The following is a 23,937-nucleotide window of genomic DNA, read 5'->3' as shown; positions in this document are numbered from 1 at the left end:
AACTCTGGCCCCCTCCCCCGCAAAGGCAAGTCTCCACTTTTCACTCGTTCTAGAGCTCTAGGAAAATTGGGGTTGGGTGGGGAGGTGTAGAGTGACTAAGTGCCCACACAAAGCCAAGGAAAGATGGAGTGAAGAGCCCTTCTCTAGTCACAGAGGAGTCCGAGTATTTCCCAAATATCCCTGGTGGCTAGCTGGCTTCAGTCTGGGACTCAGTCCCTACAGTTCCTGCCAGGCCTTGCCAGCCGGGGCGAGGGTTGGGATACTCCTGGTGGCCTATGTCCCTCTGGGCCGCCCCTCCCGCTGTGAACCCTGCATTTGTCCCGCAAGTTTTGACTCAGGTAGACTCCCTGGGTACAAGGGTGCCTGCTCAGTAGTCGGGCACGAGCTGCTCCGATGGGGGAAGGAGGTTGTCTATCCCATAGTTGGAGAGGGGCCCTCTCTGCCGCAGTAGGCGATTTGGGTTACGGCCAAGTTGCCACCAGCTAGCTCCGCTGAACCACTTCTGGCCCCGTGGGGGACTCAAGTCGCCAAGCGAGGGTTCCCCTGAGCGCCGGAGCTCACAGGTCTCGCCTTGTCCCGAAAGCCCCTCAATCGAAGTGGAGGCGACCGAGCCCCCGACGCGCCTAGAACGTTGCCACAAGAAGGGGGAACGTCGGAACAGTGCAACACGGGGCGGCGGCCGGGGCGGCTGCAGGAGGGCGGGCGGTGGGCAGGGCTCCGGGGGACCGGGCGGGCCATGGCGGAGGACGGCGAGGAGGCGGAGTTCCACTTCGCGGCGCTCTATATAAGCGGGCAGTGGCCGCGGCTGCGCGCAGACACTGACCTTCAGCGTCTCGGCTCCATCGCCATGGCGCCTTCCAGGAAGTTCTTCGTTGGGGGGAACTGGAAGATGAACGGGCGGAAGCAGAATCTGGGGGAGCTCATCGGCACTCTGAACGCGGCCAAGGTGCCGGCCGACACCGGTAAGCCCTCGCCGAGGAGGGGCCGGGGCCGGGGCGGGAGTGGCAGCGTCCTCTCCCGAGGCCTCGAGGCCGGTGTCCGCGCGGACCTGATGATGCAGGGCTGTGGCACGAGGGCCGCTGGGGTCCGGGCAGGGGCCTGGCAGCCGCAGCCCCGTCGGTGCGTCGAGGGGGCAGGGCGGAGCACATGATGCCCCTTCTACCGTGGGGCAGGTAAGGACGTTTTGGGTCTTCTGGAGGAAGGTGGCCCTGGGGCGCGCACTGGGGCTGTGTCCGCCAGGCGACGGGTTAGGAGCGGAACCCGAGGCTCTGCGGGAGACCAGGGGAGGCTGGCCGCAGCCCCCGGGGTGGGGGAGGAGGCTGGGCCGCGTGGGCTTCCCGCTACCTGCCCCTTGGCCTCCCGCGCCGTGCGCCGCAGCACGTAGCCCCGGACTCCTCCCCCTCCTTGCTGGCGTCCGGGTCCCCGCGCCGAGCTGCTCGGGGTCGCTGAGCCCCCAGATCTGACCCCTTCCCTTCGGCAACCTGTGCGACTCCCGCCTTCCACTGAAGGGACCGAGCCGGTGCCAAACAGCCTGAGCGATTTGGGAGTGAGGAGCCATGCTACCGCCTTCCCCAACCTGGAAACGGCAAAGCGCAAGGCCTCTGAGTCAGTTAGCTCTCTACCACCCACGGGCAAAGGATGCTCTCCTCCATCCTCCTTCCTCCCTCCACCAAAATCGGAGAACCACGGGCCTGATCCAAAGAGGCATCCCCTTCTCGTTCATTCCCCAGAGGCCCCAATACAAATCCCAGGAGTTGGCCCCTCTCCTTTTGCTACAGATCCTTGCCTTGCAAAGGGGAGGTGAGGATGGGCTATTTTAGAAGGGAAGCAGAGTTGGCCCCTAGAGAATGCTGAGTCTGTGAGGTGCCTATGCCCAGAATAGCTCGAGGAAATTGGAGCCACAGCTGTTAAAAGAGCAGAGGGCAGGGCGAGGGCCGTGGCCTCTCAGGGGTATCTGGAAGGCTCTTCGAGCTGAGTGCAGACCCAGCCTGGGCTGGAAAGTGGACAGAGGTCATCTTGCTGGGGTGAAAAGGGGAGGAGAGCAGAACCAAGAAGAGGGTGAGGGCTGGGGGGCTCCAGGCACCGGTTAGGAATTGTGGGGAAGGAAGGCTTTCTTTAGTCTCATCCCCCTGTGGTACCATCTTGCCCTCAGAAGTGGTTTGTGCTCCCCCCACTGCCTATATCGACTTCGCCCGGCAGAAGCTAGATCCCAAGATTGCTGTGGCTGCACAGAACTGCTACAAAGTGACTAATGGGGCCTTTACTGGGGAGATCAGGTGAGATCGAGGTGGAGAGGGGTGTGTGGGACCCTTCCCTCACACTTCCCCTGTGGCTTTGAGGGGAAAGCCACAGGATGGGCTCCCTGCTGAACCTTGGCTTCATCTCTTCCTTTAGCCCTGGCATGATCAAAGACTGCGGAGCCACGTGGGTGGTCCTGGGGCACTCAGAGAGAAGGCATGTCTTTGGGGAGTCAGATGAGGTTAGTAGCCAAGAGAGAAGATAAGGGATGTCTTTTTCCAAGAAGGATGTCTCACCAAGTCTGTTTCTCAACAGCTGATTGGGCAGAAAGTGGCCCATGCTCTGGCTGAGGGACTCGGAGTAATCGCCTGTATTGGGGAGAAGCTAGATGAAAGGGAAGCTGGCATCACTGAGAAGGTTGTTTTCGAGCAGACAAAGGTCATCGCAGGTACCTCTGGAAAAAGGGACCTTTGAGCCTAACCAGGGCCACAGAGACTCAGAGGGTAGGGTCAGGCCCTGGAGCCTGTCTTGGTCCCCATGCTGATCCAGAAAAGGAAAGGGGGGAGGGGGAGTGAGAATCCTTGCTTGGGGCCTAATCCTATCACTTCTCCAGCCCCCAAGGTAGATGCCACCTGGAAATCCCCCAGTGTCCACCAGGGGGCAGTAGGCCACCGTTCTTCATACTCCTGGAGACCCTGGCTAGAGAGGTCTTTCTTGTTCACCCTTCCCTCCATCTGTGATCTGTGCCCTGCAGATAATGTGAAAGACTGGAGCAAGGTTGTCCTGGCCTATGAGCCGGTGTGGGCCATTGGTACTGGCAAGACTGCAACACCCCAACAGGTAACCGAGCCCAGCAGCCCTGCCCTCATCCCAGCCTGCCTCAGTAGGTTTGGACAGACACCATCTTGGGCAACCCCTTATTTCAAAAAGACGGAGACCTTGGGCCCAGAGACAGTGACTTGTGCAAGGGCATCCAGTCCAGGGCCTGGCTTGGATCGGAGCCCTGGTACTCTGACTCAGTCAGAAACCACACTAAGTGTCCACTGGTGCCAGTGATTTTTCCTCTTAGACAGAAAAGGTCTTACTTAGTCCAGCTTCTTGTTCTAGGCCCAGGAAGTACACGAGAAGCTCCGAGGATGGCTTAAGTCCAACGTCTCTGAAGCAGTGGCTCAGAGCACCCGTATCATTTATGGAGGTGAGTGGCTTTGGTTCCTGGCTGAGGGGGAGTGGGCTGAGGACTAGACTGAGCCCTCGGACATGGAGGTGGGGATGGGGTATACTCATCTCATTCTTGACCAAACCCTTGTTCTGCTCCCTTCCCAGGCTCTGTGACTGGGGCAACCTGCAAGGAGCTGGCCAGCCAGCCTGACGTGGATGGTTTCCTTGTGGGCGGTGCTTCCCTCAAGCCCGAATTCGTGGACATCATCAATGCCAAACAATGAGCCCCATCCGTCTTCCCTACCCTTCCTGCCAAGCCAGGGACTAAGCAGCCCAGAAGCCCAGTAACTGCCCCTCCCCTGCACATGCTTCTGATGGTGTCACCTGCTCCTTCCTGTGGCCTCATCCAAATTGTACCTTCCTTTACTATCTTCACCCTGTAATGGTTGGGACCAGCCCAATCCCTTCTCCACTTACTATAATGCTTGGAACTAAATGTCACCAAGGTGGCTTCTCCTTGGCTGAGAGGTGGAAGGGGTGGGATTTGCTCCTGGGTTCCCAAGGCCCTAGTGAGGGCAGGAGAGAAACCATCCTCTCCCTTCTTACACAATGAGGCCAAGATCCTCCCCTCAGAAGGCAGGAGTGCTGCCCTCTCCCATGGTGCCCATGCCTGTGTGCTGTGTACGTGAACCACCCACATGTGAGGGAATAAACACCTGGCACGAGGTCTTGTGGTCTGTCTGCCTTCACTGGACTTGCCCAGATAATCTTCCTTTTTGAGGCAGCTATATAAATGATCCTTTGTGCAAAAAAAAAAAAAAAAAAAAAAAAACAAAACCAAGAACAGGTTTCTGTAATAGTACCTCTTACTATTTTTACTAGAAAAAAAACGTTTTGCGTAGCAAACTGTCATAGGCTTGAATGCCGGCTCCCTCTCTTCCTCTGAGCAGCTCTGGGGCTGTTGATTTCCTCAGAGCTTGGGTTGGGGTAGGGGCCCAGCCTCACCAGCTTTCAATAGCTGGTCTAGGCTAGCAGTGCCTCCCCACCTCTCCAAGGGGAGGAGTGGTGGCAAGGCCTCAGCACAGTCTGTGGTATCACAGGGCTCACTGGTAGAGCAGGTAACGTTTCATGGCAGGGGGCAAGGGCAGGGCAGATACCTGGCCGAGCCGGATATCTCCCAGGGTGTAGCACACACAGGCGGCTCAGGTGCAGAAGAGAGTGTGGCTCCGCTGGGGGAGAGAAGGAGGGGAATGCGAGTATGGGTGCAGCCACCAGTCAGACGTCCTCAAACGACAGGGTCCTGCCCAGATGCCTTTCTGCTTTCCTGCTTTGAGTGTGCCCACCTTGGCTGAAAGGGGAATCTGAGATACCCTGAAGTTCTGCCTCCCAGTTAAGATTTCACACATCCCTAGTCAGAGCTGGGGTGAAACGCCGGCTAAGGCCCTCTAAGTGACAGGCCAAGGTGGCTCTGACTGTGGTGGAGCTGGCCCAGGCTTTGATTCCAGAGGCTTGGGAGCTGGGGCTGAGGTGAGGAAGGATGGCCGTCCACTCTACAGCTCACACAACTGCAGAGAGCAGCTCCAAGCCCTGGCCCCAGTCAGTTCCTGGGAAGGCTCCTCCCCTGCTGCCCCACCCTAAGGCCTTGCCTCCTCCACTGCTCTCCTCCCTGGTGTCCAGGGCCCCAGTGTCTCCATTCTGAGATTTGGCTGAGGAAGGAAGTGGGTATGTGGCACAGAGACAGGTCAGAGCCCAGAGAATCTGATATACACCCTGGGTACCTGGCTCTGCCTGTCCTCCTCCTTGTGGACCTGTACATCAAACCCAGTACCCAACCCTTTGCGCCTCTTGCTCAGGGGTTGGTATCTCCTGAATTCTCTCATCCCTGGAGTGCCTCCCTCCATTCTGAAGGTTCACCAATTATTGACCAAGAAAACTTGAGAAAGTTGCTTTCTCAAGCCCGTTTCACCTCTATTGCTGTTGGATTAAATAACAGCTGTAAAGACCCCTAGCCTTTCCCAGCACTGAACAGAGGTAAGAGACAGGCTGGATAAAGGTCCATCCCCTCTGCTCTTGTCAGAAGAGTTTCCATCCCAAACCGCTGCCACCAGGGACAGAAAGTTCTCCCCACATCTGCCCCAGGCTTCACCTCTCCTTTCGCCCAGGTAGCGGATGCGGACCTGGCACTGGTCCCAGACAGCGCTTACTGCCGGATAGAGGGTCCTGCCCTTCAGTCCCCAGAAGGCTGTCCCCAGGTAGGTGCTCCCAAGAGCGTAGCCCAGAATTCCCTCCTCCATGTCCAGAACCACCAGCAGCCTCTCTGGCACCTCCAGCTGCTCACCCTGAGTTACCGCTGGATACTGGGGCGCTCCGGGCCCCTTGCTCTGATGGTACAGCTTCCCCCGCCCGATGTCCCAGCCCCACGACTCGCTGTTGCTGCCCAGCAGCGCCGAGTGGTGCTTAGTCTGCAGCGGGGCGCGGGCCGTGGCCACGCCCACCACGGCATACGGGCCCCTCTGCTCTAGGGGCCAGCTGATCTCCCAGGCTTGCAGGCCTCTTGAATAGCCCCTCTTACCCCGGACACCATCAGTGCTCTGGGCCAGGGGCCGCCGCTCAAAGTACAACCCTCCTTCCTTGACCTCGCTGTTCTCTGAACAGTCTATGGGGTTCCAACCGTGGTGTCGTTGGGCCCCCCGGTCAGGAGGGGGTGCAGACAGCAGCTCTTCCAAGCCCTCGGGACAGGAGACGTCAGGGTACAGGGCCTGTGGGGTGGGGGTGCTGCTGCTGCCCCCCGCCAGGGCTGTCTCGCCCATGGAGGTGAGGAGCTATAGGACTCCCCGAAAGAGGCTTGCTGGGGTGTCTCTTTTCTAAAAGTTGAGCTCCAGTTTGAGATTGGCCTGGAAGGGAGTTGGGAGAAAAGGGGTGTGAGGAGCAGAATCCTGGCGGGGGGTCGTCACGCAGGCACCCCATCCTTTCACCCAAGTTTGCCAACTGGCCCGCTCATCCTTCCTCGCTGCCCCAAAGCTCCCGGACCCCTCATCTGCCCTCGCCCCATCTGACGCAGGTCGCCCGAGACCCTCTTTGGGCCTCAGCAGGGACCATCCGCCTTACTCGCCCCGAGACCTCGCCGCTGCCCCCGAACCTCGGTTGGCTTCCCAGCCCAGGAAGTCACCGGGCCTCTGGAAGAGCGGGGCGGAAAAAAGCCGAGGCGCGCAGGGCGCAAACTGCCTGCCGCTTCCGCCCCCAGCACCTCCCTCGGGCCCCGCTCGCCCCGCGGCCCCGCCCCGCCAGGGCCCTCCGGGGCGTTAACCCTCTCATCGCCGCCCCGGGTTGTGCAGCCCGAGGCCGCGCCCCTGTATGGCCCCGCCCCTTCAGGGGCAGTTACCTTTCTACCCGCCGCAGCCGCGGGGAGCATGCCCCGCCCCCTGGAGCCCATCCCGGGCGGTAAACCTCGAGTCTCAGCCCCGGGCTGTGACCCTCCCCGAAGCCCCGCCCCCACGGCGAAGGCCCGGGGCGATTAACCCTTCTCTCCCTGGGGCAGAGTCCGCACCCGGGCAGGCCCAGCTCAGAATTAACGCTTTGATGGCATCACCGCCTCGGGAATCCCTGGGGATGGTGTTCACCGTCAAGACCTTTGAACCGCCTGAGCAACTAACTCCTGCGACCCTGAGGATAAGGAGCATGGGGTCAAGGAGGGGCTTCATTGTGCTGACTCCCATTTCTATTTCCCTGTGATTCTGGGTCACTGTTTCTGGGTTGGTCCCTGTCTGCCTCGGGTTTTGAGTCAGCCTGTGCCACCTCTGAGGCTGTGAAATCTGCTTCAGGCTCTGGGCTGTACGCATCATAGTTTTCCCTGCTGGTCCAGTCTTCATACTGGATGCCAATCCATTACTGAGCCGTTGATCTCATTTGGTAGAGTGTCCTGGCTGAGACTTGGAGTTTGAGTGAAGCTGTGCCACTAGTTAACTGTGTGATCTCGGGGAAGTTGCCAGATTTCTCCTTTTTTTTTTTTTTTGAGACAGGGTCTTGCTGTCACCCAGGCTGGAGTGCAGTGGCACCATCACAGCCCACTGCAGCCTTGACCTCCTGGGCTCAAGTGATCTTCCTACCTCAGCCTCCCAAGTAGCTGGGACTACAAGCATGTGCTCCCACGCCCAGCTAATTTTTTAAAACTTATTTTTATTTTTATTTTTTTGAGATGGAGTCTTGCTTTTATTGCCCAGGCTGGAGGGCAGCGGCACGATCTCGGCTCACTGCAACCTCCGTCTCCCAAGTTCAAGCGATTCTCCTGCCTCAGCCTCCTGAGTAGCTGGGATTACAGGCGCCCACCACTATGCCTGGCTATTTTTTGTATTTTTAGTAGAGACAGGGTTTTGCCATGTTGGCCAGGCTGGTCTCGAACTCCTGACTTTGTGATCTGCCCGCCTCGGCCTCCCAAAATGCTGAGATTACAGGGGTGAGCCACCACTTCCAGCCAAAAAAAAATTTTTTTAGAGACAGGGTCTCCCAAAGTGCTGGGATTTCAGGCATGAGCCACTACGCCCAGCCCCAGATTTCTATAGTTTTCTGTTATGTAAAATGGGAGCAATGATGGTAGTTACCTCACAGGGTTGTTGTGCAGTTGAAATAATCCAGGTAAAACATGTAGCACAGAGCTGGGTACATGGTATGCACTCAACGAGCGTAGATGTCAATGTGCTTACAGTGTCGACACTATAAGGAGGCAATATAATATAATGGCAAACATGGTAACTGTGGAACCAGACTCCCCATTCATGAATACCTGAAGGCCACTGTGTGTATGATCTTGGGCAAATTACTGAACCTCCTTGTGCCTGTTTCTTCCTCTGTAAGACAGAGATCACATTAGTATCTATTGCATGGGGTTGCTGGTGAGGATCCAAGGAGGTTATAGATGTAACTAACACATTTGGAACAGTTTCTGGTTCGCATTTAATGATTTGTGCTAAGCACTGGAGATTAAGCAGTGAATCCTTAAGGAGGTTACAAATACTTTTATAAAACAATGTATCATGTATTAATAGTAAATAAAATTATGGAGATATAAAGAAAGTACTATAGAAGTAAAAAGAATAGGACTTCTATCTGGGGTTCAAGCAGTTAGGAAAGGAGCATGTCCTAGAAGAGGATCACACCTGGGCTGAATCTTTTCATGTCCTAGAAAGGGTTCACACCTTCACACTGGGCTGAATCTTTTTTTTTTTTTTTTTTTGAGATGGAGTCTTGCTCTGATGCCCAGGCTGGAGTTCAGTGGCATGATCTCGGCTCACTTCCGCCTCCTGGGTTCAAGTGATTCTCCTGCCTCAGCCTCCCAAGTAGCTGGGACTACAGGTGCATGCCACCATGCCCGGCTAATTTTTATATTTTTAGTAGAGATGGGGTTTCGCTATGTTGGCCAGGCTGGTCTCGAACTCCTGACCTCGTGAGCTGCCCGCCTCGGCCTCCCAAAGTGCTGGGATTACAGGCGTGAGCCACCGCGCCTGGCCTGGGCCGAATCTAAAAGGATGACTAGGAATTGGCTTGAGACCAGCCACTTCTCTGCAGTATGGAGGTTGGGTTAGGGTTGCTGCATGTAGAAGACATTCCAGACAGAGGAGTCCGCATGAAAAAGAGCAAGAATCAGCAGGTGGGTTTGGGGAAGTACAGTATCTTCAGGGTTGCTACAGCCAGGAAGGAAGCAAGAGAAGGGCCAGAGAAGTAGACAGCAAGTCACAGAGGCCTTCTAGGCTGAGTTAAGGAATGTACATGTTTTCTCATAGGACAGTCCAGTGATGGGGAACCACTGTAGGATAGAAGCAGGAGAGGAACATGGTCAGATAGGCTTTTGATTTATTTATATATTTTGAGCCAGGGTCTCACTTTGTCACCCAGGCTGGAGTGGAGTAGCATGATCACAAATCATGGCAGCCACAACCTCCTGAGCTCCGGTGATCCTCCCACTTCAGCCTCCTGCGTAGCTGGGACTACAGGTGCATAAATACCACCATGCCGAGCTAATTTATTTTTATTTTTTAAATTTATAAATTATGGCCGGGTGTGGTGGCTCAAGCCTGTAATCCCAGCACTTTGGGAGGCCGAGACGGGCGGATCACGAGGTCAGGAGATCGAGACCATCCTGGCTAACACGGTGAAACCCTGTCTCTACTAAAAAATACAAAAAAAAAAAAAACTAGCCAGGCGAGGTGGCGGGCGCCTGTAGTCCCAGCTACTCGGGAGGCTGAGGCAGGAGAATGCCGTGAACCCGGGAGGCGGAGCTTGCAGTGAGCTGAGATCCGGCCACTGCACTCCAGCCCGGGCGACAGAGCGAGACTCTGTCTCAAAAAAAAAAAAAAAAAAAAAAAAAAATTTATAAATTATTGGCCGGGCATGGTGGCTCAAGCCTGTAATCCCAGCACTTTGGGAGGCCGAGGTGGGTAGGTCACGAGGTCAGGAGATCAAGACCATCCTGGCTAACACGGTGAAACCCCGTCTCTACTAAAAATACAAAAAATTAGCCGGGCATGGTGGCGGGCGCCTGTAGTCCCAGCTACGCGGGAGGCTGAGGCAGGAGAATGGCGTGAACCCAGGGGGCGGAGCTTGCAGTGAACCAAGATTGCTCCACTGCGCTCCAGCCTGGGCAACAGAGCAAGACTCCGTCTAAAAAAAGAAAAAAAAAAAAAATTGCCGGGCGCGGTGGCTCAAGCCTGTAATCCCAGCACTTTGGGAGGCCGAGACGGGCGGATCACGAGGTCAGGAGATCGAGACCATCCTGGCTAACACAGTGAAACCCCGTCTCTACTAAAAAAAAAAATACAAAAAACTAGCTGGGCGAGGTGGCGGGCGCCTGTAGTCCCAGCTACTCTGGAGGCTGAGGCAGGAGAATGGCGTGAACCCGGGAGGCGGAGCTTGCAGTGAGCTGAGATCCGGCCACTGCACTCCAGCCCGGGCGACAGAGCAAGACTCCGTCTCAAAAAAAAAAAAAAAAAAAAAATTATAAATTATTATTTTTTAATTTTTAAAATAGAGTTTCATTCTGTTGCCCAGGCTGGTCTCAAACTCCTGGGTCAAGTGATCCTCCTGCCTCAGCATCCCAAAGTACTGGGATTACAGGCATGAGCCACTGTGCCTGGCCAGATCTGCATTTTAGAAAAACCACTCTGGCAGCAATGTAGAGGAGGCTTCAAAGGAAACAGGACTGGAAGTTGGCTGGGCGCGGTGGCTCACGCCTGTAATCCCAGCACTTTGGGAGGCCAAGACAGGTGAATCACCTGAGGTTGGGAGTTCAAGACCAGCCTGGCCAACATGGAGAAACTCCAACTCTACTAAAAATACAAAATTAGCCAGGCGTGGTGGAACATACCTGTAATCCCAGCTACTCAGGAGGCTGAGGCAGGAGAATTGCTTGAATCTGGGAGGCGTAGGTTGCGGTGAGCCGAGATCGCGCCATTGCACTCCAGCCTGGGCAACAAGAGTGAAACTCTATCTAAAAAATTAAAAAAAAAAAAAAATAGGACCGGAAGCAAAGACACCATTTCCAGCAGACCAGGTGACAAGTGTCAAGAGCCTGAAATAGGACAGTAGAAATAAGGATGAAAATAATTCAAGAAACACTGATAAAATGGCAAGATTTGGTGACTCATTAGATGTGAAGTTGAGACTGGACACAGTGGCTCATGCCTGTAATCCCAGCACTTTGGGAGGCCGAGGCAGGCGGATCACCTGAGGTTGGGAGTTCAAGACCAGCCTGGTCAACATGGTGAAACCTTGTCTCTACTAAAAATACAAAAACTAGCTGTGTGTGGTGGTGGGCACCTGTAATCCCAGCTACTTCGGAGGGTGAAGCAGGAGAATTGCTTGAACCAGGGAGGTGGAGGCTGCAGTGAGCCGAGATGGCGCTACTGCACTTCAACTGGGGCAACAGAGCGAGACTCCACCTCAAAAAAAAAAGAGAGAGAAAGAAAGGGAAGTTTCTAGCCTGGAAAAATTGATTGGAAGGTGTTGCCATCAATCCAGATGGAGATGACAGAAAGAGGAGTAATTGAGGGCAGGGGCAGGAGGGTGAGAGAGGGAGATGGTGAGTTCAGTTTAGGATATGTTTTTGAGATGTCTGAGCCACAAGCAAGTGAAACCATCCAGAACACACAAGAAAATGGCGGGTCTGGAGGCAGAATGAGAGGCCTGGGCTGGAGACAGGGATTTGGGAGGTGTGTCAGCCTTTAGTCAGGAGTTGAACTATGAGAATGAGTGAGTGAAATATGGGCGAGGGGACAAAGAAAGAGAGTGCAGAGCAAGAGAAGGGTCAAGGAGAATAGAACCAGGTAGAAAATTCAGTTTTGATTACTTACAAGATTGTTTTGGTCAGAGGTCACTGGCAATCTTGGTGAGAGATAGCACATGTGGGGACTGGGAGGTGGGACTCCAGACTGAAGGGGCTGGACTGTCACAAGCTTTACATGTTAAAGGAATAGAAAATGAGGAGAAGTAAATTACAATTATGTCACATAGTTAAAGTTACCCTTGAAAATACCTTAGTAGGCTGGGTACAGTGGCTCATTCCTGCAATCCCACCACTTTCAGAGGCTGAAGCGGGAGCTTGAGCCCAGGAGTTTGAGACCAGCCTGGACAACACAGTGAGACCCCATCTCTACCAAATAATAATAATAATGAAATAGGCTGGACGCGGTGGCTCATGCCTGTAATCCCAGCACTTTGGGAGGCCGAAGTCAGTAGTTCAAGACCAGCCTGGCCAACATGGTGAAATCTTGTCTCTACTAAATACACACAAAAAAATTAGCCAGGCATGATGGCTTGCACCTGTAATCCCTCAGCAGGAGAACTGTTTGAACCCAGGAGGCAGAGGTTGTAGTGAGCCAAGATGGCACCACTGCACTCCAACCTGGGCAACAGAGTGATATTGATACTCCATCTCAAAAAACAAAACAAAAATAAAATAAAATAGGCCGGGCGTGGTGGCTCACGCCTGTAATCTCAGCACTTTGGGAGGCCAAGGCGGGCAGATCACGAGGTCAGGAGATCGAGACCATCCTGGCCAACATGGTGAAACCCCATCTGTACTAAAAATACAAAAATTAGCTGGGCGTGGTGGTGTGTGCCTGTAATCCCAGCTACTCAGGAGAGTGAGGCAGGAGAACCCCCGAGTAGGAGGTTGCAGTGAGCCGAGATCCCGCCACTACACTCCAGCCTGGCGACAGAGCAAGACTCTGTCTCAAAAAAATAAAGTAAAATAAAATAAAATAAAATAAAAAAATTGAGGACCATGAGAACTAGGGAAAAAAAGAAAAAAGAAAGGCCGAGGCAGGCGGATCACCTGAGGTCGGGAGTTTGAGACCAGACTGACAGCAGACTGAGAAACCTCGTCTCTACTAAAAATACAAAAATTAGCCGGGTGTGGTGGCACACGCCTGTAATCCCAGCTACTCGGGAGGATGAGGAGGAGAATCACTTGAACCTGGGAGGCGGAGGTTGCAGTGAGCTGAGATTGCACCAGTGCACTCCAGCCTGGACAAACAAGAGCGAAACTCCATCTCAAAAAAAAAAAAAAAAAAAAGAAAAAGAAAAAAAGAAAATCCCTTAGTTACTGCATCTATTAGGTACAGCATATATTTGTGTAAAAATCACTATGTGGCAGTATATATATATAATAATGTACAAAATAATATTTTATAATGTTTTGAAGAGGAAGAAGGAAGCATACTAAGAAGTAACTCAGGAATGGAAAACCAAACATCAAATGTTCTCATAAGTGGGAGCTAAGCCATGAGAATGCAGAGGCATAAGAATGACACAATGGACTTTGGGGACTCAGGGGGAAAGGGTGGGAAGAGGTGGAGGTATAAAAGACTATAAATAGGGTTCAGTGTATACTGCTTGGGTGATGGGTGCACCCAAATCTCACAAATCACCACTAAATAACTTACTCATGTAACCAAACACCACCTGTTCCCCAATAACCTATGAAAATAAAATAATAATAAAAAGAAGAAGAAAGCATACTAAAATAAAGATATGAACCTGAAACTTGTCATCCACCTGGATATGCTTGCCAGTATGTGACATCAGTAATAACATCATGACTGTAAGACCAGGCACGGTGGCTCACACCTGTAATCATAGCACTTTGGGAGGCCAAGGTGGGCCGACTGATTTGAGATCAGGGGTTGAAGACCAGCCTGGGCAGCATGATAAAACCCCGCCTCTACAAAAAATACAAAAAATTAGCCAGGCTTTGGTGGCTGGCGCCTGCCATCCCAGCTAGTCAAGAGGCTGAGGCACGAGAATCCCTTGAGTCCAGGAAGTGGAGGTTACAGTGAGCCAAGATCATGCCACTGCACTCCAGGCTGGGTGACAGAGCGAGACCCTGTCTCAAAGAACAAATGACTTCATGACTGTGGATGGCAGCCTATGATGAATATTAGTGAAGTACCTGTGTGATAACCAAGGCCTGGGGACAGAGAGCGGTGCCTGCTCCATGACTAGCTCTAGCTCAGCTTGAGAATTTAATCACGCCTGTGCTGCTGCTGCCGCTGGTTGTTTAAAACATAATTGTTGGCGGGGCACAGTGGCTCACGCCTGGAATCCCAGCAGTTTGGGAGGCTGAGGCAGGCAGATCATCTGAGATAAGGAGTTCGAAGCCAGCCTGGCCAACATGGTGAAACCCCGTCTCTACTAAAAAAATACAAAAAAATTAGCCAGGCCTAGTGGCGCGCGCCTGTAGTCCCAGCTTCTCAGGAAGCTGAGGCAGGAGAACCGCTTGAATCCAGGAGGCGGAGCTTGCAGTGAGCTGAGATTGAGCCACTGCACTCCAGCCTGGGCGACAGAGCAAGACTTTGTCTCAAAAAAAAAAAAACTGTTGTTTAAAACAATTCATCAGTTGATGCCACTGAATCTTGAGCTAGTCAAACATTTGTTGCTAAAAGGTAAAAACTTTCATAATGCTACAAATGATTTAAAATTTTTACTTAAAAATTAAAAAATAAAAATTGGCCGGGCATGGTGGCTCACGCCTGTAATCCCAGCACTTTGGGAGGCCCAGGTGGGCGGATCATGAGGTCAGGTGATCGAGACAATCCTGGCTAACATGGTGAAACCCCATCTCTACTAAAAATACAAAAAATCAGCCAGGTCTGGTGACGGGCGCCTGTAGTCCCAGCTACTCGGGAGGCTGAGTCAGGAGAATGGCGGGAACCTGGGAGGCGGAGCTTGCAGTGAGTCAAGATTGTGCCACTGCACTCCAGCCTGGGTGACAGAGCGAGACTCCCTCTCAAAAAAAGAAAAAAATTATAGATGAGGTCTTGTTATTTTGCCCAGGCTAAACTCAAATTCCTGGGTTCAAGTAATCACTCCACCTCAGCCTCCCAAGTAGCTAAGACTACAGGCATGTGCCACAATGTCTTTTTACTTATTTTATTCTTCTGTCGAGACAGGGTCTCACTGTACTCCAGGCTGGAGTGCAGTGGCACGATCATGACTTACTGCAACCTCACCCCAGGCTCAGATGATCCCCCCACCTTAGCCTCCCAAGTAGCTAGGACTACAGGCACGTGCCACCAGGCTTGGCTAATATTTAATTTTTTGTAGAGACGGCGGAGGGGGTCTCTCTTTGTTGCCCAGGTTGTACTCCTGTACTCAAGCAATTCTCCTGCCTCGTCCTCCCAAAGGGCGGGGATTACAGGCATGAGCCACCATGTCTAGCTGTTTTTACTTTTTAAAATTTTATATATATATTTTGAGACAAGGTCTGGCTCTGTTGCTCAGGCTGGAGTGCAGTGGTACGATCTCGGCTCACTGCAACCTCTGCCTTCTGGGTTCAAGCAATTCTCCCGCCTCAGCCTCTGGAGTAGCTGGGACAACAGGCACCTGCCACCATGCCTGGATAATTTTTTTTGAATGTTTTTGTAAAGACAGGGTTTCACCATGTTGCCCAGGTTGGTCTCGAACTCCTGGGCTCAAGCAATCCACCCACCTTGGCCTCACAAAGTATCGTGATTACAGGCGTGAGCCACTGCGATCAGTCCTTTAAAAAATAAAATGCGGGCTGGGCGCGGTGTCTCAAGCCTGTAATCCCAGCACTTTGGGAGCTGAGACGGGCGGATCATGAGGTCAGGAGATCGAGACCATCCTGGCTAACACGGTGAAACTCTGTCTCTACTAAAAAATACAAAAAACTAGCCGGGTGAGGTGGCAGGCGCCTGTAGTCCCAGCTACACGGGAGGCTGAGGCAGGAGAATGGCGTAAACCTGGGAGGCGGAGCTTGTAGTGAGCTGAGATCCGGCCACTGCACTCCAGCCCGGGTGACAGAGCAAGACTCCGTCTCAAAAAATAAATAAAATAAAATAAAATAAAATGTGCCCCCTCACTGCCGTTTTTACTTTTTTATTGAGATGTAACATATATAAAGTACACTAATCTTAAATTGCCCAGTGAACTTTTCCATACATATACACTTGGGTGACAACCACCAAAAAGATCAAGATAAAGAATCCAGCTGGTTGGGAGCGGTGGCTCACACCTGTAATCCCAGTACTTTCGGAGGCTACGGCAGAGGATCACTTGAGCTCAGGAGTTCCGAGATGAGCCTAGGCAACATAGGGAGACCTCGTCTCTACTAAAAATTCAAAAAAGTTAGCTGGGTGTGATGGTGCACGCCTCTAGTCCCAGTTACTTTGGGGGGCTGAGGTCGGAGAAGTGCTTGAGGCTGCAGTGAGTCCTGACCATGTCACTGCACTCCAGGCTGAGTGGCAGAGCTGGATGCTGTCTTAAAAAAAACAAAAACAAAAACATGAAAAAAGAATTCAGCATCTGTCTTGCTCTTTCCCTGATGATACATCCCCAAGGGTAGCTCCTATTAGACCCCTATCAGTATAGATTAGCGTTGTCTGTTCTTCAATTTCATATAAATGAAATCATAATGTCAAATGCAGTGGCACTTGCCTCTAGTCACAGCTATTTGGAAGGCTGAGATGTGAAGACTGCTTGAGCTCAGGAGTTCCACTGCACTCCAGCCTGGGTTACAGAGGGAGACCTTGTCTCCAAAAAAAAGGAAAAAAGAAAGAAAGAAAAAGAAAACATATAGTATGTACTCTTTTGTGTCTTTCCAACATCGTATCTGTAAGTCATCCATGTTCTTGCATGAAATAGCTCATAATTTTCATTGTCATATAGTATTCTGTCATCTAAATATACCACAATTTATCTATTCTACTGTTGATGGATTTTTTTTTTTTGTGACAATCTTGCTCTGTCACCCAGACTGGAGTGCAGTGGGGCGATCTCGGCTCACTGTAACCTCCACCTCCCAGGTTCAAGCGATTCTCGTGCTTCAACCTCCTAAGTAGCTGGGACTTCAGGCGTGTACTGCCACGCCTGGATTTTTGTATTTTTAGTAGAGATGGCGTTTTCACCATGTTAGCCAGGCTGATCTCAAACTCCTGACCTCAAGTGATCCGCCCACTTCAGTCTCCCAAAGTGCTGGGGTTACAGGTGTGAGCCACTGCACTGGGCCTGTTAATGGATATTTAAATTGTTTCCAGTTTTCCACTATTATAAAGTTGCCATGTACATTACTGTACAAGTCTGTTAACAAAAGACCCTGAGGCCTGCAGAAGAAAAACAAAGAAGAGCTGTATTTTTTGGAAAAAAAAAATGCAAATTGGGGAACGCTGCTGGTTTACACACTGTTCACTGGAATAATATCTCTTTCCTCTGAATTCCTTTACAGCCTGTGATCCCAGTACTTCGGGAGGCTGAGATGGGAGGATCACTTGAGGCCAGGAGTTGGAGACTAGCCTAGGTAGTATATTGAGACCTCCTTGGCAAATAATTTTTTTTTTCTGTTGCCCAGGCTGGAGTGCAATGGCACGATCTTGGCTTGCTGCAACCTCTGCCTCCCTGGTTCAAGCGATTCTCCTGCCTCAGCCTCCTGAGTAGCTGGGATTACAGGCATACGCCACCATGCCTAGCTAATTTTGTATTTTTAGTACAGACAGGATTTCTCCATGTTGGTCAGACTGGTCTCAAACTCCCGACCTCAGGTGATTCGCCTGCCTTGGCCTCCCAAAGTGCTGGGATTACAGGCGTGAGCCACCTGGCCCAGCCAATAAAAAATATTTTTAATTAGTTGGGTGTGATGGTGCACACCTGTAGTCCTAGCTACTCGGGATGCCAAGGTGGGAGGATTGCTTGAGCCCAGAAGTTCAAGGCTGCAGAAGCTGCAAATGTGCCACTGCACTCCAGACTGGGTAACAGAGTAAGACCCTGTCTTTTAAAACAAATAAACGAATATAACAAAATTCCTTTTCAGAGAACTTTTTTCACAATTCTTTGGTGGACCTAGGCATGCATTTTTCTTGGGTGCAAAACTATGTGCAGAATTGCTGGGTAATAAGGGATTACAACATATAGATTTAATCACATGCAATTTTCTGATTTCTTTCCATAGGAACATTTTATTCAGAAATTAAATCATTCAGAGTTCCAGCACTGTCTGGGGCTATCGGGCTCTGTCCACCTCCATAGGCCTAGCACTGTCACCAACAGAGCCATGGAGGGACCTTGGCCCAAGCTGGGGCGTCTTCGCCCAGCTCGAAGAAGGCCTCTGGCCAGACCAGGCTCAGTGGGCGTGACCAGGCTGGAGGACTAGGGCGGTGGCAGTGGTCACGTGAGTGCACATGGCTGTGGGTGGTCCCTCACTTGCTCCCCTCCTCTCTTTTGGTACCCGTGGGCCATAGGCAAGCAGGGCACCCAGCCAGAATGGCACGATCCTGAAGCCCAACTTTCACAAGGACTGGCAGTGGCGCAGCTAGCCCACGGGGCAGATCTGCAGAAGCAAGGCAGCCAGCAAAAGCAGGCTGCATGGCCCGCTCATATGGGCCCGTCCTCCCATGGTAAGGTGCCCCACGCTGAGGCATCACTACAAAGCACGAGCTGGCAGGGGCCTCAGCTTGGAGGAGTTAAGGGTGCCTGGCATTCACAAGAAGGTGGCCCAGACCATTGGCATCTCTGAGGACACAAGAAGGAGGAACAAGTCCACCGAGGCCCTGCAGGCCAATGTGCAGAAGCTGAAGGAGTACTGCTGCTCGCTCATCATCTTCCCCAGGAAGCCCTTGGCCCCCAGGAAGGGAGACAATTCTGCTGCAGAACTCAAACTAGATACTCAGCTGACAGGACCAGAAATGTCCATCGGCAATGTCTACAAGAAGGAGAAAGCCAGAGTCATCACTGACTAGGAGGAAAACTTCAAGGCCTTGTTAGTCTCTGTATGGCCCATGCAAATGTCCAGCTCTTCCACATACAGGCACAAAGAGCCAAGGAAGCTGTAGAACAGGATGTTTAAAAAAAAAAATAGGAGGGCCGTGTGTGGGGGCTCACGCCTGTAATCCCAGCACTTTGTGAGGCCGAGGCGGGCGGATCACGAGGTCAGGAAATCGAGACCATCCTGGCTAACACAGTGAAACCCCGTCTCTACTAAAACTACAAAAAAAATACCAAAAAAAAAAAAAAATTAGCCGTGTGTGGTGGCACGCACCAGTAGTACCAGCTGCTCAGGAGGCTGAGGCAGGAGAATGGCATGAACCCGGGAGGCAGAGCTTGCAATGAGCCGAGATTGCGCCACTGCACTCCAGCCTGAGCAACAAGACTCCATCTCAATCAATCAATCAATCAATCAATAAAAATAGGAGGAGGCTCAAGCTGCTGTGTCAGCTCCACGCTGGGTCTCTCAGTCCCTCAGCCATGAGAAGGACGCTCCCCAGACTTGCTCCCTCCCCTGCGTCCCTGCGACCATGACCTGTGGTCAGGAAGATGAACTGTTGTGCATCAGATGCCTTTGAGACATACAACTGGAGATGTGAGGTAAGAAATTGAATGTAAAGACTGGAAGCTCAGAAGAGCAGAACTCTGAACAACACGCCTCAGGAGTGCAAGTTGCTGATGAAGTATGTCACATTTTTTATGACATGAGACTTTGTAAATGCTCAACACCAGAAGAAATCAAGAAAAGAAAGAAGACTGTCATTTTTTTTGTCCCAGTGCAGACAAAAAATGCATCATTGTAGAAGGCAAAGAGATCTTGGTTGGAGATGTTGGTGTAACCATAACTGAGCCTTTCAAGCATTTTGTTGGAATGCTTCCTGAAAAAGATTGTCCCTATGCTTTGTACGATGCAAGCTTTGAAACAAAATAATCCAGAAGAATTGATGTTTTTTTGTGGGCACCAGAACTAGCACCTCTGAAAAGTAAAATGATCTATGCAAGCTCCAAGGATGCAATTAAAAAGAAATTTCAAGGCATAAAACATGAATGTCAAGCAAATGGACCAGAAGATCTCAGTCGGGCTTGTATTGCTGAAAAGTTGGGTGGATCCTTTTTTTTTTTTGACGGAGCCTTGACCTGTTGCCCAGGCTGGAGTGCAATGACAGGATCTCGGCTCACGGCAACCTCTGCCTCCTGGGTTCAAGCGATTCTCCTGCCTCAGCCTCCTGAGTAGCTGGGATTATAGGCGTGTGCCACCATGCCCGGCTAATTTTTGTATTCTTAGTAGAGACAGGGTTTCACCTTGTTGATCAGCCTGGTCTCGAACTCCTGACCTTGTGATTTGCCCTCCTTGGCCTCCCAAAGTGCTGGGATTACAGGTGTGAGCCACCATATCTGGCCGGTGGATCCTTAATTGTAGCCTTTGAAGGATGCCCTGTGTAGATCATCATTCAGTGCCACAAATTGAAAGCTTCCACGTTTAACGTTATCCTCTTGCTATATAAATAAAGCAAATACATTTAGGCTGGGGTCTCACTGAGGGGGAGCTGTCTTGTCATCTTTTACAGTAAACTAAATATTCTATAAACATATGCAAACAGCCCTAAATAAATCTAAAGTCTAAAGTTAAAAAAAAAAAGAAAAGAAAAGAAAAAAAAATAGCCGGGTGCGGTGGCTCACGCCTGTAATTCTAGCACTTTGGGAGGTGGAGGTGGGTGGATTGCCTGAGCTCAGGAGTTCGAAACCAGCCTGGGCATCATGGTGAAACCCTATCTCTATTTTAAAGGTACAAAAAATTAGCCAGGCATGGCAGCATGTGCCTGTAGTCCTGGCTACAAGGGAGGCTGAGGCAGGAGAATTGCTTGACCCTGGGAGGCAGAGGTTGCAGTGAGCCAAGATTGTGCCACTGCACTCCAGCCTGGGCAACAGAGCAAGACTCCATCTCCAAAATAAATGCATAAATAAATAAAGTCCTGTTGAGGACTTGTAATATATCAGCAGTAATGCAAAAAAAAAAAAAAAAAAAAATCATTCAGATTTTGCAGCATGAAAAACTTCAGTAAATTTATGAAGCTTTAGATTGGTCTTTTCCTTTTTCTTCTTAGGGTGATTTTATCAGTGCCTCAAGATTTTTTATTAGTGTTTCTCTGTGGCTCTCAAAAACTTCTTTATTTTTATGATTATTTCCTTATTTTTTAGATACAGGGTCTTACTCTGTCACACAGGCTGGAGTGCAGTGGTGAAATAGCTCACTGTCACCTTGAGATTTGATCAAGGGATCCTTGGTTTCAGCCCCTCAGAGTGCTGGGATTACTGGCATAAGCCACCATACCTGGCCAGGCCAAGAAGTTATTTACTTTCCTCCTCAATGATGTATAAACAAAGCCATCATGATCCACTTGCTAGGCAACTTGCACAATGAGTTTCACTTCTTTGTCAATAGAAACCCTTGGCTGGGTGCGGTGGCTCACGCCTGTAATCCCAGCACTTTGGGAGGCCGAGAGATGGGTGGATCAGTTGAGGTCAGGAGTTCAAGACCAGCCTGGCCGACATGGTGAAACCCTGTCTCTACTAATAATACAAAAATTAGCCAGGCAAGGTGGCACACACCTATAATCCCAGCTACTTGGGAAGCTGAGGCAGAATTGCTTGAACCTGGGAGGCGGAGGTTGCAGTGAGCTGAGATCATACCACTGCACTCCAGTCTGGGTGACAGAGCAAGACTCTGTCTCAAAAAACAAAACAAAAAAAAAGAGAAAGAAACCCTTAAAATCCTGAACACATTCTTTCCACATGCATTGACTGTCAGGCTTCATTACTTCCATTGCCTGTTTGTTTGTTTGTTTGTTTGTTTATTGAGACAGGGTCTTGCTGTATCACCTAGGCTGGAGTGTAATAGCGTGATCATGGCTCACTGCAGCCTCAACTTCCCCAGGCACAGGTGATCCTTTTGCCTCCACCTCCTGAGTAGCTGGGACTACAGGTGCGCACCACCATGTTCAGCTAACGTTTTGTAGAGATGAGGTTTTGCCATGTTCCCCAGGCTGGCCTTGAACTCTTGGACTCAAGGGATCCGCAGCCTCCCAAAATGCTGGGATTACAAGCACGAGCCACCACGCCTGGCCTCCCATTGCCTGTTTAAATAGAAATGATGCAACTAGCAATATTGAAGGACTTCCAGATCTTTACTACATTAAGATTAGGGTCAGCATCCATGACTCTGGGAGCCAAGGGAGAATCTCAGTCTAATGTATGTGGCTTTGAAAGAGCAAATCATGCTTAGATCAGCAGAGTGAAGGATGGAGTAATGTTGGGACAGGAAAACTTTATTCAATGCCTTTATGAGCACATTCATAAAGTGTGTGGTACATCAGGGTGGTATTGTTGTGTCCTGCAGCACAAAGCCAAATTTTTTCTCTTTGAGGTCCTGCTTGACTTCTAGAATGAAGATATTTGAAACTGAATCAGGGAAAGTACTACAGTTACCCAGGACTTTGCATTGGGTTGCTAGAGCACAGGCAGCTTTTTTTGTGTGTGTTCGTTTTTTTTTTTTTTTTTTTGAGAGAGTCTCGCTGAGGCTGGAGTAAAGTGGCCCGATCTCTCTTCACTGAAAACTCTCCCTCCCAGGTTCAAGCAATTCTGTCTCAGCCTCCCAAGTAGCTGGGATTACAGGGATGTGCCACTATGCCTGGCTAATTTTTGTATTTTTAATAGAGATGGGGTTTCACTGTGTTGGCCAGGCTGGTCTTGAACTCCTGACCTCAAGTGGTCTGCCCACCTACCCACCTAGGATTACAGGTGTAAGCCACTGTACCGCCCTTTTTTTTTTTTTTTTTTAAAGGGCACCAGGATTTGTAGAGTGACAGCCCTGTAGAACTACGCTGTCACTGCACTTGGGGGCAAGGGCAAAGGGTTGAGGGGAATGGCATTCAGAAGATCATCAGTTGCTTTCAAACCAGGGCCTTGTGTTTCTAGTTTGGAAATATTAAATGCAGTTGGGCATCTTTCCCCAGAAGATACCAACCACCAACCTCATGGTATTCCGGAACAATAATTTTTTTTTTTTGAGACATAGTCTTGCTCTGTTGCCCAGGCTGGAGTACAGTGGCGCAATCTTGACTCACTGCAGCCTCTGTCTCCTTGGTTCAAGCAATTCTCCTGTCTCAGCCTCCGAGTAGCTGGGATTATAGGTGCCCGCCACCATGCAGGGCTAATTTTTGTACTATTACTAGAGATGGGGTTTCACCATGTTGGCCAGGCTGGTCTCGAACTCCTGACCTCATGACCCGCCCACCTTGGTCTCCCAAAGTGCTGGGATTACAGGCGTGAGCCACCATCCCCGGCCTACGCCAATAAACCTTTCTAATAGCTCTGAGTGGGTTGTGCTGTCTGTTCCTCTATAGTTTCACCAATAGTTTGTGTGTTTTTTGAGGTTTAAATGGCTTCTAAAATCATTATGCTATCCTTGACTGGTTTTGAAATATTTCCATCCAAAGGCTGACTTCTCTAGTAGGAGGTTTGAACTATGACTTGATATGAAGAGCTTTTTCTTCCCTTTTTTTTTTTTTTTGCCACATCTTGGCATTGTAAGGCACATATTTCTTTTTGGTTTTCTTTCTTTTTAATATATAGAGGCAGGGTCTTGCTCTATTGGAGTGCAGTGTTGCAATCATATCTCACTGCAGCCTACAACTCCTGGCCTCAAGAGGATTAGCTTCTGGTCCTGCCCTCCCAAAGGGCCGGGATTACAGGCGTTAGCCACCGCACCTGGCCCGCACCTGGCCCGGACACATATTTCTGGGAAGCAATAAGCTTAGTGACCTTTTCCATTTTCTTTTTCTTTTTCTTTTTTTTTTTTTTGAGATGGAGTTTCGCTCTTGTTGCCCAAGCTGGAGTGCAATGGCACAATCTCGGCTCACTGCAACCTCCGCCTCCCGGGTTCAAGTGATTCTCCTGCCTCAGCCTCCTGAGTAGCTGGGATTACAGGCATGTGTCACCACGCCCAGCTAATTTTTGCATTTTTAGTAGACGGGTTTTCACCCTGTTAGCCAGGATGGTCTCAAACTCCTGACCTCAGGTGATCCACCCACCTCGGCCTCCCAAAGTGCTGGGATTCCAGGCGTGAGCCACCGCACCCGGCCTGCCATTTTCATTAATCACATACCTTCGTTGTCACTTTAGCAGTTGTAGGAGCATCTGTTGACCTCGCTTCACAAATTTTTTGAATCTTGATTGCATGTACAGATTGAGGCCATATTTTTTTTTCCACTTTGG

At 50.8% G+C, this 23,937-nt stretch overlaps 3 protein-coding genes and 1 pseudogene across 3 annotated transcripts; 3 read left to right on the top strand and 1 right to left on the bottom strand.

Annotated features, from left to right (window-relative positions):
• Positions 1-123: 123 nt before the first annotated feature.
• On the top strand, positions 124-4,128 carry TPI1 (triosephosphate isomerase 1). Its single transcript, XM_033223025.1, has 7 exons — positions 124-962; positions 2,153-2,276; positions 2,395-2,479; positions 2,554-2,686; positions 2,993-3,078; positions 3,346-3,433; positions 3,562-4,128. The coding sequence occupies exons 1-7, from the start codon at positions 737-739 to the stop codon at positions 3,678-3,680; spliced, it is 861 nt and encodes a 286-aa protein (XP_033078916.1). The 5' UTR covers positions 124-736; the 3' UTR covers positions 3,681-4,128.
• On the bottom strand, positions 3,808-6,667 carry SPSB2 (splA/ryanodine receptor domain and SOCS box containing 2). Its single transcript, XM_033223026.1, is given in 4 exon segments — positions 3,808-4,578; positions 4,580-4,625; positions 5,543-6,290; positions 6,536-6,667. Coding segments are annotated over 3 exon segments (789 nt in total). The 5' UTR covers positions 6,207-6,290; positions 6,536-6,667; the 3' UTR covers positions 3,808-4,499.
• An 11,098-nt stretch (positions 6,668-17,765) lies between these two features.
• Positions 17,766-18,758, top strand: LOC117090607 (60S ribosomal protein L13-like). The gene has a single exon (XM_033223003.1). It carries the CDS (start codon positions 18,294-18,296, stop codon positions 18,636-18,638), a length of 345 nt encoding a protein of 114 aa, XP_033078894.1. The 5' UTR covers positions 17,766-18,293; the 3' UTR covers positions 18,639-18,758.
• A 594-nt stretch (positions 18,759-19,352) lies between these two features.
• On the top strand, positions 19,353-20,266 carry LOC117090608 (annotated as a pseudogene).
• The last annotated feature ends 3,671 nt before the right edge of the window (positions 20,267-23,937 follow it).

The sequence above is a fragment of the Trachypithecus francoisi genome, unplaced genomic scaffold (assembly GCF_009764315.1).
Source record: "Trachypithecus francoisi isolate TF-2019V2 unplaced genomic scaffold, Tfra_2.0 Lachesis_group11, whole genome shotgun sequence".
Classification (NCBI taxonomy): Eukaryota; Metazoa; Chordata; class Mammalia; order Primates; family Cercopithecidae; genus Trachypithecus; species Trachypithecus francoisi.
The sequence above is the reverse complement of the archived record's forward strand: the minus strand, read 5'-3'. Positions and strand labels throughout refer to the sequence as shown.

Coding starts and splice junctions, on each gene's coding strand:
- TPI1 (XM_033223025.1), top strand. CDS start 737: ATGGCGGAGGACGGCGAGGAGGCGGAGTTCCACTTCGCGGCGCTCTAT. Junction 963..2,152: donor CAAGGTGCCGGCCGACACCG/GTAAGCCCTCGC, acceptor TCTTGCCCTCAG/AAGTGGTTTGTGCTCCCCCC. Junction 3,434..3,561: donor CACCCGTATCATTTATGGAG/GTGAGTGGCTTT, acceptor CTCCCTTCCCAG/GCTCTGTGACTGGGGCAACC.
- LOC117090607 (XM_033223003.1), top strand. CDS start 18,294: ATGGTAAGGTGCCCCACGCTGAGGCATCACTACAAAGCACGAGCTGGC.